General features: G+C 45.0%; 1 protein-coding gene and 1 pseudogene across 6 annotated transcripts in view; one reads left to right on the top strand and one right to left on the bottom strand.

Moving 5' to 3' along the window:
* CDK5RAP2 (CDK5 regulatory subunit associated protein 2) overlaps positions 1 to 15,418 on the bottom strand; it is a 168,846-nt gene that overhangs the window by 117,901 nt on the left and 35,527 nt on the right. For all 6 annotated transcript variants that reach the window (XM_019731198.3, XM_088793159.1, XM_074330933.2 and 3 more), the window contains exons 7-11: positions 15,131 to 15,285; positions 9,673 to 9,835; positions 8,473 to 8,526; positions 7,492 to 7,611; positions 5,952 to 6,044 (exon numbers count right to left, since the gene is read on the bottom strand). In XM_019731198.3, coding sequence (XP_019586757.3) covers positions 5,952 to 6,044; positions 7,492 to 7,611; positions 8,473 to 8,526; positions 9,673 to 9,835; positions 15,131 to 15,285 — 585 coding nt within the window. The remainder of the gene's footprint in view (positions 1 to 5,951; positions 6,045 to 7,491; positions 7,612 to 8,472; positions 8,527 to 9,672; positions 9,836 to 15,130; positions 15,286 to 15,418) is intronic.
* Positions 10,910 to 11,403, top strand: LOC141571363 (V-type proton ATPase subunit G 1 pseudogene; annotated as a pseudogene).

The raw sequence follows: 15,418 nt of genomic DNA, 5'->3' as shown, positions 1-15,418 counted from the left end.
CATATCTACTACCTATAATCAGGAGAAAATAACACTTATATTTTTAAAACCTGTTCTTTCAATTATACTGAGGCTCAAGATTAAAAATTCAAAAGGAACACTTGGGCTGTCAAGGTCACAACTTAGACGGCGGGGTAAAAGGACTGGCTCCAACTTCTTGGTCTTTCCAGGAAATCCATCTTCGCCACCACTGCCAGGTATGTCTTAGCTGTTCAGGAGAGTGGGCTACAAGCTAGTTCATCTGGAGGTGGAAGGGCTCTGCTCTTCCTGAGCCCCCTGCAGCCCAGCCATCTGGTCCCATGTTTCCCCAACTGCTATTTAAGACACAGCAACAGAGACTAAGGGAGAACACCATTCAAACTTCATAGCAGGTTTCATAGAAGCTTCGGTTTTAGTTTCCCTTAAAATTAAAATAAATAAAAACGAGTGGAAAACCTAGGTCATAGGCCCCAAAAAAGTGTGTGAGGCAGTGCTTACTTAACTGAACTCAAAAAATAAAAGAAAATAAACAATGACTGGGCAAATCCTCATCTTGAGCAATTTTCAGTTACCTTTTATTAAAGCACTAATTATATAAGGTGAGATCAAGTAATGCAGTGAATGTTTAAATTAAAAAATGTATTACAATAAAAGACACATTGCCATGAATCCCCCTCAAAATACTCCCCTTCTCTTCGAACACACTTATCCCATCGTTCTTGCCACTTTCTGAAGCAGTTCTGGAAGTCCTCTTTCGTGTCTTTAGTTGCGATGTCCTGAATCATTCTGACTTTGGGAAAGAGCCAGAAGTCACACGGTGCCAGATCCAGTGAATAAGGTGGAGGAGGACACACCGTAATGTTTTTATTTGACAGAAATTGCTGTACCAGAAGCGATGTGTGACACAAAGCGTTGTCATGATGGAGGATAATTTCCGGCACATTTTAAAACACACTTTGTCTCAACCATAGCTCACACCCAACTGACTGCACCGAACAAGATGAAACTTATCACACACTGTTACTAAGGTTCGATGCACCGCTTCCCGTATTGAAGATCCCTGCCTTTCTGTTGGATGGCACTCGGCAGCAGCATTCACTGTGCATTTTGATCACAACGGAAAGGTTCCATGTCACACATCGCGTCTGGTACAGCAATTTCTGTCAAATAAAAACATTATGATGTGTCCTCATCCACCTTATTCACTGGATCTGGCACCCTGCGACTGCTGGCTCTTCCCCAAAGTCAGAATGATTCAGGACATCAAGGCAGCCACGACAGTGCAGCTAAAGACACTCATGAAAGAGGACTTCCAGAACTGCTTCAGAAAGTGGCAAGAACGATGGGATAAGTGTGTTCGCAGTGAGGGGGTGTATTTTGAGGGGGATTAATGGCAATGCGTCTTTTACTGTAATATTTCTTTTTTTAATTTAAACATTCACCATATTTTTTTATCATACCTTGTACATGTGGAGCTAACGCAGGCATTTTTACACACCTTAATCTCCATTTCTCATACCAACCCTACCAAGTGCACACATTGCTATCCTCTTTAAGTAACTGAGATAACTGTAGAATCACACATGGCAGACTTCTGTATGGCCTTCTCCCCATATGTGACAGCTCGTGTAACTGCAGCTGAGAACTGTTAAATGGCTGGCCTCTCATCAGACCAAAGTGTTTAAGTCCAGAACTCAAATGACTCCAGAGCCTGTGCTCTTTCCACTGGCCTTGCCCGGTCCAGTGCAGATTCCAATTAATGCCAATAAACGACCAAGAATTAAAACAAGAACTAAATTCAGGGGAGGATGGCTAGAGACGGGAACGTAAGTTAGGAGCTCGTTCAACACAGAAAAGCAATGGCTATTATTAAAATAAGTTATTATAAAGTGATGAAAGTTCTGTGCGATTATCACACAAATGTTGATGGCAAAGACTCTTAAAAATCCAAGCTCAAAGAATTCAAATTCATACACTCTATTCCCTTCATAAAAAACTCTTTCCATATTAAAATTTCCTGAAATGGCACTTGGAAAAACTTGGGAGAGTTTTTACCTTTTCCTGCCTGACACCCTGTTTTTTGAATTCCATCTCATCAGTTAGGTGCTTATCAATAGTGTAAATCATTTGGCCCCATTAGACATTGTCAGAAACTGAAGGCCAAATATAATATTGAACAAATCACTCTTCCCCACAGTGTAGAAAGGAGTTTAATAAAAACAGGGTCAGAAAGCTCCGAGTTCAAAAACCAATTCCTGCTGTATGAGGGAGAAGTTAAATTCTCTGAAGTTCAGTTTCCTTACCTGTGAAAGTAACAATCTCTGTTTCACAGGGCTGCTGTGAAGATTAAATATGATACACAAAGTTCCATTTCAGTGGGTGCAGGAAAAGATAAACCTAGCTCAGCTTTTCCATCACTTACTCCATTATCTTTCATTTCCAACTGAAAGATCACACAGTTTCCACAAACTAAAGTCTATGTGTATCATTAGTAGAGAATATGAAAAACAGGCCAAAGAAACTGCTACACTTTTATGCCAGAAGATATACCACCCAACATAAGGATGAGTTAACATTTGTTGAGCTATAACCTGTGCCCAGATACTTTCTTGTTTAATCCTTGTAAGGATTACATGACATCAGTGTGATTATCCGGACATTACAATGAGCAAGCAGGCTGGAGAGCTCGGATACCTTGTCCAAGGTCACACAGTTAGTGAACAGCAGAGTCAGGATTCAAATCCATGTCCCAACCATGTTCTTCCCAGTAAATCATATGGTACATAAACACAGTGGACTAAATGTAGCTGTTTAAAAATTGTTTTAAAACCCCAGATACACACACACACACACACACACACACACACTCACGAGTGCATGTCACACTGCTGAAACCCGAGTAAGGTCAATGGCGTGCACCACTGTCAATTGTCCTGGTGGTGACTGGACTACAGTTACACGAGCTGTCACATAAAGGGTGAAGAGCATAAAGAAACCTACCACATGTGACTCTACAGTTATCTCAAAATAAAAATTTAAAAAAACAGAGAGAGAGAGAGAGAGAGAGAGAGAGAGAGAGAGATTGGGTAGATCTATACATACTGCCACGGCAAGAATGTTAGATGGGAAAAGAAAGATTATAGAACAAAATACAAATCATGATCCTATTTAATTTTTCAAAGGTTATAGGTATATACGAGTGTGTATAAACATGCATTAAAAGAGTCAAGGTACTAAGAGTGGACATCTTTAGATGTGAGTTTATTGGTAACTTTTATCAACCTTTTTCCACTATTTTAATTATTTTTATAAATTTCCTACAAGGTGCAATTTTACTTTTATAGCTGGGCCAGGAGGAAAGGAAGAATAATGTCATTTCCAATTTGAAAACACATTTTTTAAACAGGTAAAGAAATACATATTTTTCAATGGGTGCAGCCAGTCACAGAATCACACCTTTGATTGGAACTCACGTCTCTACACTGTGGCCACTGTTCCAAGAGTCTCAATATTACTTGCTGTTGCTTCAGCATCAGGCTTGAGGCCCACCCTGTGAGATTTGGCTATTTTACTCATGCCTCCATTCGTTCAAATCAGATGATATCTCAAAAAAGGCCCAATGAATCCGTGAGAGAAAACGCATATTCAAGTGTCTGTGCAACATGGAAACTATGTACACCTCATAATGAAATAACCAGTATAAGCACCCTGAGTGCACTGATTCACACAATCAGAATAGTGGAAAAAACAGACTTTGCAGTCAGATTCAAGTTCAAGTCCCAGCAACCTGTCAAACCAATAAACACACCACCTCCGTGGATAAGGATCAAATGAGCGCTGTCAGGACAGCCAACCAGGCACGTAAAACCTGAGGCATTTCAACATTTCCCGATCTCTGTGCACGGCAAGACAAAAAACCCAGCCAACACTGTGCATGCCAAAACCTCAAAAATCCTTCTGAAAGTCTTTCGACTATGATTGAGGGTTATGAAATTAATAAATGTACGTATAAATCTGGGTAACGTTTAAATGTGTGAGACTACTTACTTTCCTTAAAGGTCCAACATAAGTAAAATATCGCAACACTTATAAGGATGTCTGATCTGCTTATCAATTGCCACCATATACAAGGTGTGATAAAAAATACAGTGAATATTTAGATAAAAAGATTTATTACAGTAAAAGATACATTGCCATTAACCCCTCTCAAAATATTCCCCCTTGCTTCAAACGCACTCATCCCATCATTCTTTCTGAAGCAGTTCTGGAAGTCCTCTTTCGTGAGTGTCTTCAGTTGAGCTGTCATGGCTGCCTTGATATACTAAATCATTCTGACTTTGGGGAAGAGCCAGGAGTCTCATGGTGCCAGATCCGGTGAATAAGGTAGATGAGGATTCACCGTAATGTTTTTATTTGACAGAAATTGCTGTACCAGAAGCGATGTGTGACACGGACCATTGTCATGATGGAGGATGAAGTAAAGATACTCATGCAAGAGGACTTCCAGGACTGCTTCAGAAAGTGGCCAGAATGATGGGATACGTGTGTTCGAAGCAAGGAGCAGTATTCTGAGGGAGATTAATGGCAATGTGTCTTTTACTGTAATAATTTTTTTTATTTAAATATTTACCATATCTGCTGATCACCCCAATTTTTTTTTTGTCAAGCAAAAAGAAATATGAATGGCTTTCCTAAAACTTCAGCTTTTAAAGCTTGTTATTTTCTAATCAAGGGGGCAGAAAACTCAGTGAAAAACTATAATCTCAGCTTCATTTCATCAACCACTGTCAACATGGTGGAGAAAGCAAGTCTGAGATTCCAGAGCAGAGATTTTTCTATACTTCTAGTGCACCAGTATTTAAACCAAATGACTTCAATTATTCTTACCGGGACCCAAAGTTCTGCAAAAAGCATGGGAGATGAATCTTAGGAATCAAACAATCTCAAATTAGATTCCACTTCTAACTCCTACTTTATCGCTAAAAACAACGTGGGTGGCGGTGTGCAAGGGGAGAGCTTCAGGCAATGTGGACTCACTCAGAGGATGGAGTTTTATTCAGTTATTAGTAACAGGTACACACTGTACAGGTAAACTGGAAACATGAGAAGAAAACATTAAAATAATTAAAAACAGAATTACAATTAGCAGGAGAGAAAGAAGGAAGGGATGACCAGCAGGAGTCCTTGCAGGACAACACTGGAGGAAGAAAAGAGAAAAAGCAGGTCAAATCATCAATGCCTGGAACAGACACCTGACAGGGACAGGCAGGACTGAAGAAGCCAGGTGAGGGGAGCTGTGGGATGACAGGTGAAAGCACAGGCTTGGGAGTGAGACTGGCTCGGGGGTCAAAGCCGACTCTATCTTCTACCACTTGTGTGACCCTGAGCACGCTCCCTGTGTCTCAGAGCCTGGACGTCCAGAGCAGTAGGAGGATATTAATGACAGCGCCTACCTCACGGAGCTGGTGTGCAGATTCATGGAGCGCATCCATGGAGCACACTTAGCACAGGGCGTGGCACGCCATACACGTTCAATAAATGCCGGCTGCTATTATGAGCAATTACTACATTTAATCCTGGCCCTGTCACTTGCTAGCTGTATGACAGTAAATTAAGCTGCATGCCCTCACTGAGCTTCAAAAACGGCCCAAATACAAGAGGGATAAATACTCTCCCCACAGGGTGGGACAAATAAATAAGATAATCCACACACTTGCTCAGTCTGCTATTGGCACAGAGTAAACAGTATCAAGGGGTAGCTGTCATCATTACCAATATTATTATCATTTTCATATAGAGGAGGGGGCTGGAGAAACACCCAAATCCGCTACAGAATTTCCTTTAACTAAACTGAGCTCGTTCTATTACTGAAGACCACTCAGTTTTCCTTGGTCCCTTTCAGCTGCGAAGTCCTGACCCCATCAGGTGTACGGATCAAAGAGACAACGACTTCCCCCAAAGTGAACACTCACCTGGAATTTCTGGGTCTGTGCTTTCTGGCGGGCCTCTCTGGCTTTCGCAAAGGCAGCATTGAGCTCTTCGATTTCAGAGTTAAGTTCTTCAACCTGGGTGAAAAAAAGGACTGGCAGCCAAGTAGGCAGCTGGGCGCCCCCTATCTCTGCACAGTCCAAAGGCTTTTCCTGCTAAACTGAGTAGTGCTTATAATCAAGGGCTTTGTAGTGAGAAAAGCCTGAAGTCAGAAAAGTGGGATTTCTAGTTTGGCTGTTTACGAGCTGGATGGCTTCAGGCACAGAACTTCTTTAATCTCTTTGACTCCATTCCCTCAACTATAAAATGAGGATGCCACCACTCACCCGACCGTAGCACTGCTGGGTTCAATGAGGTAACGTGCAGTGGTGCTAAAACCATGCCTGGTTCGTACTGCAGCTACGCCCATTACTGTAATTATTATCCACATGGATGACCCACCAAACTAGCCGGGCTATTCCCAGAATTCCTTATGTTCTAGTGACCTTCTAGTGATCTAGGTGGCTGGAGACAGCCATCGACTACTGTGGTCACGCCCTGGCCTCCGCCACCCAAGCAGCGAAACATGGTGAGTCCCCGACCACGGGATGGCATCTTGCCACCTCGCCAGCTTTTCTCTCTCCTCACTCAAGTTCAGACCTTGATGTTTGACAACCTCAAACTGCTTTTGGTTCCACAAAAACATAGTGGGCTCTGTCCTACTGAAGGCCCTGACCCATGTCCTCCCCTCTGTACACAATGGCCTCCCTTCCCAACCAACTCCTACTCATCCTTTACAATTCGGCTCAGACACTTTCTCCTCAAAGTACCCTGCCCCCAATACACACCCTAATCTGGATTAGGTCCCCTTCGCTCCCCGTCCACAGTCCCTGCACTTCCCTCAGTCACACCTTCACTCTGTCTTGCCCACTAGGTTTGCGGGCAGAGCTGGGTTTTCTTCTGTTTCTGTGCCTTGCACAGTTACTGAGACACAACAGATTGCTATAGCAATGATAAGAAAACAGCACGGAGCCATCAGCCACCACCACAGATCCCAACAACCCAAGTAGCTATCTCACTGGTTCGCAGTCATGGCCTTGCCCCCCACCCCCCACAACCTCCTTTACCTCAATTTTCTGTGGTCATGCATTGTCCAATATGGCAGCCATCAGCCACCTGTGGCTACTGGGCACTTATGTGGTTAGTCTGACTTGAGATGTGCTATAAGCATATCTGGATTTCAGATTTTAAAGAACGTTAAATTTCGCATATCTATATTATCAAAGTTAACTTCACTGCTCCTTTTCACTTTGTTTAATGTGCCAAGGAGAAAATGTAAAATCACATATGGACCTCACATACTGGACAGTGCTGGATTAGACACTCCAAATGAACTTCTCGTTGACGAAAGGATCCGTGTCCCACTTCCTTTAGGCATCTCAGCTCTCTGGTCAACTTTTTAGCTAAAGCTAAAACTTCACGGTTGGACAAGTCAGTCACAGAAGCTAATAAAGAACAATCTCACTGGAGGTCTATCAGACATACCTCTTTTTCCTTTGACTTTAATGCCATGGTTAGACCCTGAATGGCTTTATCCCTCTTTAAACTATTTTTCTTTTCCGTAGCAATTTCTCTTTCCTTCTCTCTCAGGTCCTCCTGAAGTGCCTAAATTAGATTAGAAAAAGATTCTCTAAGTTGATGTGTTCCGACCAAACTGCACTGTACATATATCTTTAAGAGCACACTCAGCTGCAGTTATTCTATCTTACTCCTGTCAACCTGTGATTAATGTTTGCAAGTAGAGCCGAACGTCATGGCATCAGCTCCGAGTTACTGTGTTACCGCTCACGGCAACGGGGCTGGGTGAAAGGAAGGGGATCAGATCAGTTAAGACGATGACAGCTATTCCTATGGGAAGGACTCCAACGCGTTCTGGAATTTGAATACAGTCACATCAGAGTCTTTGAAACCATACCAGGTTATTTGGGGGAAATAACAGATCATTAATTTCATTCCTTAATGCTACAAAAGCTAGCAGAGAATTTGATTTGATGGAGACTGAACACATACATTTATAGTCTGAGTTCATTTCTAAAGATAATCTCCGCTGCCTCCCTCGCACGCTGCCGTGAGGATCAAATGAGATAACGGACATGAAAGCACTTTCGAAGCTGGCAGGCTCTATACAAAAGCTGGTTGCTGTAGCTAAGGGGCCATGGAGCAATGGCTCTGGAATCAGGCTGGCAAGGCTGAATCCGTGCTACACCTCTTCCAAGCTACGTGACCTTGGGTAAAGAACCTTACCTCTCTGAGCCTCACGTGTCACACCCGCAAAAAGGGAACGCCTACTTCACAGAGTTATTGCAAAGCTGGAGAAACCCTCCCTACAGTGCTGAAAGCATGACTGGCAGACAGTTGCATTCAATGAATGACAGCTATAGTCACAGAGAATTATCTATTGAACTTGGAATAAGCAAGGGACAAGAAAAAATCTTCAGTACATTTTTTAAAACTGTATCAACATACCTGGATCCTCTCTTCAAAGCGATTTCTCTCCTCCTGGTGCTTCATTTGTGCAGCCTAAGAAAAGGCATTAATTGGTGCCCAGAACAGACCCACAATCCAATAGCTTCCCCAGAACTATTAGAATGAGCAGCTCGCTTACTTACTGTCCCCTAGTGCTGTAGAATGCATGAAAACAAGTGTCTACTCCTCTCTGAGTCACCCGAAGGCCCACCCAAGTGAAGACAAATGTAAAGACGGGCAAACCACATTGGCTGGTCCCCAGCCCCACACAGAGTAAACCAAGGCCTACTAAAGGACAGGGCCTAGGAAGCAGAGAGAGGTTAAAAGAAGCTGGAGACGAAGGCTGATTACAGCCAAACACTAACTGATGAGGCTGAAGAATTCACTGCTGTGTCAGGGACAAAGGAGACCCCACTCCATAAAGAAATCAAGACTCATGAGCATCCAGAGCATCCCCTCATGTGAATATACCACACGCAGCAGCCGCCCGGGGTCCAACAAGAATGGGAAGGTCTCAACTAGGCCGACCTGCACTTCCAGGTCCTGACACCCCCTCTTCTAAAGAGCTTGCACGGAGGCCGCCTACGCGGGAAAGGGGCGGGGGGGCGGGGTTTGGAGTCGGTACTAATAACCCACCTCTTGGAGACAGAAAATATAACAACTCCTCTGAGCTGAACTCCTCTGAGCTCCTGTTTCTAAACTGGACGAGGGACCATGACCTCTACCTCACAAGGTAGCCAGTATTAAATGAGGTGGCCTGCTGAACCCCTTTGTATGCCAGTAGGCCCAATCCAGATGAGTTTCCTGCCCCCACTACCTCTGACGTTTCAGACCAAAGTGGGCCTTAAGCCTGCCTCTAACCACAAAAGGTCAAACAGTAAGTACCACCATTTTCCCCTAAGAAAACTCAAAGGATGAAAACAAGGTCCCCGGGCAACAACAAATTAACACACAGGAAAACAGAGGCAAGCAGGTATGCACTGTGTTTTTAACCAACTCAATCAAAACACGAGGCTGAAAGGGGGAAAATATGCCAAGGGCCCCTGACAAGGGAGGTTTCTGCTAATTCCTCAGCTGACAGGAAGCTAATATTTAGAAGCAGACTGTGTGTGAACCGTGGGGACTGAACGTTCATTCCGCTTCCCATCGAAGAGTCTGGTCTGCTAATTAAAGTCCCCCCTTCATGTCCTGTCACCTCACCTCGGTTTCTCTCTCCTTTTCTTCTCGCAGAGCAGCAGAAAGTCCTTGGAGCTCTCCAGATGACACATTCTCATCAAGAGACGCCATCTGAGATTTCTCTTCTTTAAGGCACTGAATTAAAGCTTCTTTGCTCTTCAAAGACAGTTTCAACTCCTCAATCAGTCTAAAAGAGAACAAAATTTAAATATTAATTCTAAGCTGTTTCCTTAGCTCAGTGGAGCAAGAGGAGGTAGGAAATGGGGCTAGACACCTTCAAAGTAGACCTTTCCAATGACTAAACATAAACAGAATTGCATTTTGCAGGTCAGAGACGAAGGGACAGAATTCATGTGACGTTAACTGTCCCTCACCTCCAGCCTGGCCCTGGTCGATCCATCCTCTGAGCTGCCAGTCTATGGTCTCACTGAGTCATACCTCTGCTCAGAATTTCAACAGCCCCCACCACCAACATCTGTGGGTTACTAATTTTTTTGGGGGGGGCCAAGAATCTACTCTTCAAAAGAAATACGGCACTGAAGGCTAAACAAACATGACCAATAACGCAGAACTATTCCGGTAAGTATGAAAAAACAGAGACCATCTCTCCAAGGCTTCTCAGGGCAAAGTTTAAAATATACTGACTTTCAAGATAAAGGCCAAACTCCTTGGCAAAGCTTCCAAAGACCAAGTAGATCAGAGGCCCTGCTGACAGCTTCAGCTTCATGCCTCACAGGAAGCCATCACCCGCTCCACTGCCATTCAGGAGCCACGAGAACAGCTCTCTCCAAAAGCCAGGCTATTCTTTGCCTCTAGACCTTTGTTCACACGAATCCCTGTACCTAGAATGTCCTTCACAGCTCTACCCCCACCTCCACCTGATAAACAGCCATCATCCTGCCAGATTAGTTAGGCATTATTCTCCTCCAGGAAGCTGTGCCAACCGACACCCCGAAAGCCCCCCTCAGGTAGAAGTGAACACATCTTTCTCAGGGCCACCAATTACCCCTGTCAGCTGTTCCCTGACAACAGGTAAGTTATTTAGGCTCTCTGAGTCTGCATTTCCTCAGCTATAAAATGGGGGTAGCCTGCTTATGTGGAATGGAGATAAGCTATTTTAAATGGCCCTACACAGCTCCAGGCATATGGCAGAACTCAACAAATTGACAGTTGCTATAATTATTATTTTTTTAACATTCAATAATTAGCCTTTTGTCAAAGAACCCTAAGATGAGTGAGTCTAGCTAAGCCTAAAAAGGCTTGGAAGATCGCCGCCATGGCCAGTCCGTCGCAGGGTATTCAGCAGCTGCTGCAGGCCGAGAAGCGGGCCGCCGAGAAGGTGTCGGAGGCCCAGAAGCGAAAGCACCGGAGGCTGAAGCAGGCCAAAGCAGAGGCTCAGGCTGAAACTGAACAGCACCGCCTGCAGAGGGAGAAGCAGTTCAAGGCCAGGGAAGCTGCGGCTCTGGGATCGCACGGCAGTTGCAGCACTGAAGTGGAGAAGGACACCCAGGAGAAGATGACCGTCCTCCGGACCTACTTCCAGCAGAACAGGGATGAAGTCCTGGATAACCTCTTGGCCTTTGTCTGCGACATCCGGCCAGAGATCCACGAAAACTACCGCATAAATGGATAAGGGAAGAAGAAAGAAGCGCCTGTTCCACAGATTGGCCTTTAGACGCCTCCGTGGAATATGAAGCTTTAGCAAAGCTTGAGTTATATTCTTATGACAGGCATTAAATTATTTCTGTTTATTATCTACTAGGTCCTTTTGCTTTTTGGACAATAGCAAACCTAGCTTCTTTGTATAAACTTAGAGCTTATCCAAAGATTTCATCTTTTTACCTCAGGTTTCTTAGAAATTTAAGGGTGTATGTTGTCTGTTTTCCTATGCCTTTTAGCTCAAGCAACATATGTATATCAACACTGACTTTTTCTTTCTTAGATATAGTAAAAAAACAAACTTTTTAAGAAAGAAAGGGATTAAATGTTTTTTCCCCTAAAGCTTTCTTGAAGGTCAGGGGCTTTATCTATGAAAAAGTAGTAAATAGTTATTTGTAACGTGTGTAGAGCAGCAGCCAGCCTTAAATAGTCCTTTTGGCTGAGGGTTAGAACAGTGAATACTAGTATAATTGTTCGGGCGGTTTCTAGTAGTTCTTAATCCAAATTACTAGATGACAGGATTCAAAAACTTGTTACTTGTTATTACTTGGTGTACTGATAATCTTTTAGAAGTAAATGATTTTGTCATGCAAAAAAAGAAAAAGGCTCGGAAGTCTGCGAGCACTTCCCTGGCTCCCTGGGTGAAGGCGAGGAGTGAGCTTTTAGCAATTAAGGCAACTGGAAATGCACTGAGCATGGTCTGAATATTTGTGTCCCCCCAAAATTCATATATTGAAATCCTAACCCCCAAAAGGGATGGTATTAGGAGGTGGGGGTCTTTGGAAGGAGATGAGGTCACGAGGGTGGAATGCTCAGGAGTGGGTAGTGCCTTATAAATGAAGGTCCAGCGAGACCCCTTGAGCCTTCTGCCAGGTGGGGCTACGATGAGAAAGAGGGCCTGAAAGACGGGCCTCACCTGACCACACTGGCACCCTGATCTCGGCCTTCCAGCATCTAGAACTGTAAGAAATAAATTTCTATTGTTCGTAAGCGACCCAGCCTGTGGTGTTTCATTACAGCACCCCAAATGGACTAAGAATTGGATATACAGGATACGGAGAGCACCAGCACAATGGCCCCCAAAATGTGGAAAGATGAGTAAGAGCGCCCTTCAGGGGTCAACTCTGAAATCACACAAGCAACTGGAGAGATAAAAAGTCACCAAACCACACACTTCAACCAGATGTGTTGTGCTGTAAGTAACTTACACCTCAATAAAACTGATGTTTTCTTTTGTTACCTTGAAGCAAGTTCTAGACAGGGATGGAAATGAGTGGGGCAGGCCTGTGGGCACTAGGCTGAGCTGGAACCCAGGCCCCTCTGAGGGGGCAGCCGCAATCCAGTGAGACCACAGCCCGGTCCTGCCACACCTTCCAGGTTCTCAAGAGAAGCTGGAAATCCAGACTTTTACATGAAATTAGGTTTTTTAAAAAATACTAGTGACTAGTTCAAACTTTTAGAAACACTGTGTGAGCCAAATAAAATATATCTGTTGGCCATATTTGACCTGCAGAATGTCAATTGCCTTAAACATACAGACTAGCTTTCAGGTCCGATTGCAGGAAATCAAGTGCTAAAGCACGTACTTCGAGGAGGGTGGTGGGAGTCCTGTGCATAGGCAAGTCCATCTGTGTGACAGACCTGGATTCACCTCACCTGGGTACGGCCAAGGACCCTTACTCCAATTCTGTGCTTAGCAACTTACCTTCTGACCTGGATTTAGCTTCCGAGGCAGGACTGCCTTCAGGGAGGGGACACACTATCCTACCCTAGTCACAGGAGAGTGCCACCACAGAGGGCCAAGCCCCGAGCAAGCAGAAATCCAGAGCTGGCACCTGGCTGCTGCACTGGTCTCTGGGAGTATGGCTGAGGCACACCTACCCAAGACAGACACATTTGCAGTGCTGACAAACCAGGTTGTGGTGCCTATCCAGCCAGACCTACGGGAAGCCCCAGGAAGACACAGCCTTTAGCAAAGCCTGGCCTGACCACCCACATCCATGGAGACCCCCACTGCCTAGGCCACAGTAAGTACTCAATAAGCACTAGCCTTCCCAAAGTCCCTCTTCCAAAGAGACGAGAAGCCAAGCTTCGGCAGCACGTGCTGACAGGGCCCACTTTCCTCCCCGATTACCCTGAAAGGTGCCAGGCTGCACACCTTTATGTGTGCTGCTCCCTCAGCGTGACAAGACTTCCTCACTCAACTCCCAGCACTGCTCCTCTGATAAGCCTTCTCCGCCTCACGCCCACGCAGAGCCAATCACTCCCTTGCTTCTGTCACAGCCCAGAACCCATGAAGACATTTTTTACCTCCATCCCCTTCCCACCCGGGAGCTCCATGTAAGGAAGACAGTGCTCATTCCTGCAGTGCTGGCACCCAACGCAAGGCTCGCTCAGTACTTGGGTGAGTATTGAATCTATGCACCCAAGAGCCCCTGGAGTCTCCTCTTAGACGCCCACAACCCGTCAACCCAATATCTCTCAACTAAAAGCTCATCTTCCCACCCCCTCCCCCCCAAAACATCCCTTTCTCCCTTTTCGTCCCCAAACACAGCAAACTGCACTACCATCCCACAGTTGCTCAGGCTCAATTCCTGCCTGGGTGAGGGGGTATCGCCACAGCCTTTCCCTTCAGCCCCAAATCCAATCAGCCACCAAGCCCTCCAAGCCAACATGTCGATTCTACCTTCTAACTCCCTCTCTTATTCTAGTTGGGTCACTTCAGTCCTGGTCACCATCATCTCCTCTGGGCTTCTGCATTCCACCCAGCCCCAGGGCCAATCCATCCTCCAGGAGGCAGCCAGAGACATCTCTCTCAATTTCCATCTGACCCCTGTCATTCTCCACCCTCACCCTCCCCCCATCCCCCACGCTGCCAACTCTTCAGTGGTTTCTCACATGCTCTGAGGACAAAACCCAACAAGGCTCAGGAGCTCTGTCTCAGCTTCCCTCTCCTCATCTCTTCCCACCTCCCGTCCAGAAAACGACACTCTGCCAGCTATATATTTCTCAGCTCCTTGATCACACAAGGTGTCCTTTTGCCTCTAGACTTTAGCACGTAAGGTTCCCAAAGCCTGGAAAACCCTTTCTTCCTCTTTACCCTAGTACTTCCTCTAGGAAGCTTTTCCTACTCCCTCTAGACTGAGTTAGGTAAACATATTCCGTCAGCCCCGAATTCATCCCATCCAGCCGTATCACTCTGTTCCTGCCCTTGACTCCTTCCACCCAGCTACACGATGAGCTTCAAGTGTTCACAGGGTCCACCCAGTTCCACCCCTTGACGATCCAAGAGCTCTGTTCTTGGTCTACACTGTTTTGGCCCCTTGCTCTATATGAATACGGGCCCTCAGCCTGCAATATAAGATATGATGGAAAGCAGGTCACACAAAATTCACTAGCACTTATTGTGGGGATGTAGTCACTTACTGTTCCCTTTGGGAAGATCCAAGAGAGAAATTTCTGACAATGTCAAGTAAAACTGGGCTTCTTCTGAGTTATTAGCTTGTTTTATCTTGTGAGCAAGTTGAATTTATGTCCACCAGGATGGTTTTTCTCTTTTTCCTTTGGCTACCAGGAAGCTTATAGCCAAAACTGAATGCCAACTTTAGTACCTGAGTAGAAATTTCCAGCATGAATTTGTCTACTAACTCTATCCCCATATCACTGTCCCGTTCCTTTTCCTTTCTTCCTGATTTTAACCCTCGTTTTCTCACTGTGGGGAAAAAGTAGAAAAGGGAGAGGGGGGAAGGAAAAAAGGGAACAATTCCTCCCCCAAGCTGGCAGATAAACGACTGTCAGAGCATCCCAGGGACAAAAGCCAGACCTGTCTTTCTCCTCCAGGACGCGAACCACGTCCACGTCCCCCTCATGCATCTTCTTCATCTCTGACAGCTGGTTTTCCAAGTTCAATCGAAGAGCTTTCTCCGTTTCTGTTCCTGCAAAGGCCTTTTCCAGTTCTGCTTGGGCGGCTTTCACATCCTAGAGTTAAATTAAATGCATTTGATGCAATTTTTCAATACAATTGGGAACATTTTGAAAGGAAATTGGATTAAAATATAAATATTTATGACTTTTTCTCCGGCACATTTCCCCTCCCTGAATTGCACTATAC

This window comes from Rhinolophus sinicus, chromosome 16, assembly GCF_057876585.1.
Source record: "Rhinolophus sinicus isolate RSI-liver-muscle chromosome 16, RSI-T2T, whole genome shotgun sequence".
Taxonomy (NCBI): domain Eukaryota; kingdom Metazoa; phylum Chordata; class Mammalia; order Chiroptera; family Rhinolophidae; genus Rhinolophus; species Rhinolophus sinicus.
The sequence above is the reverse complement of the archived record's forward strand: the minus strand, read 5'-3'. Positions and strand labels throughout refer to the sequence as shown.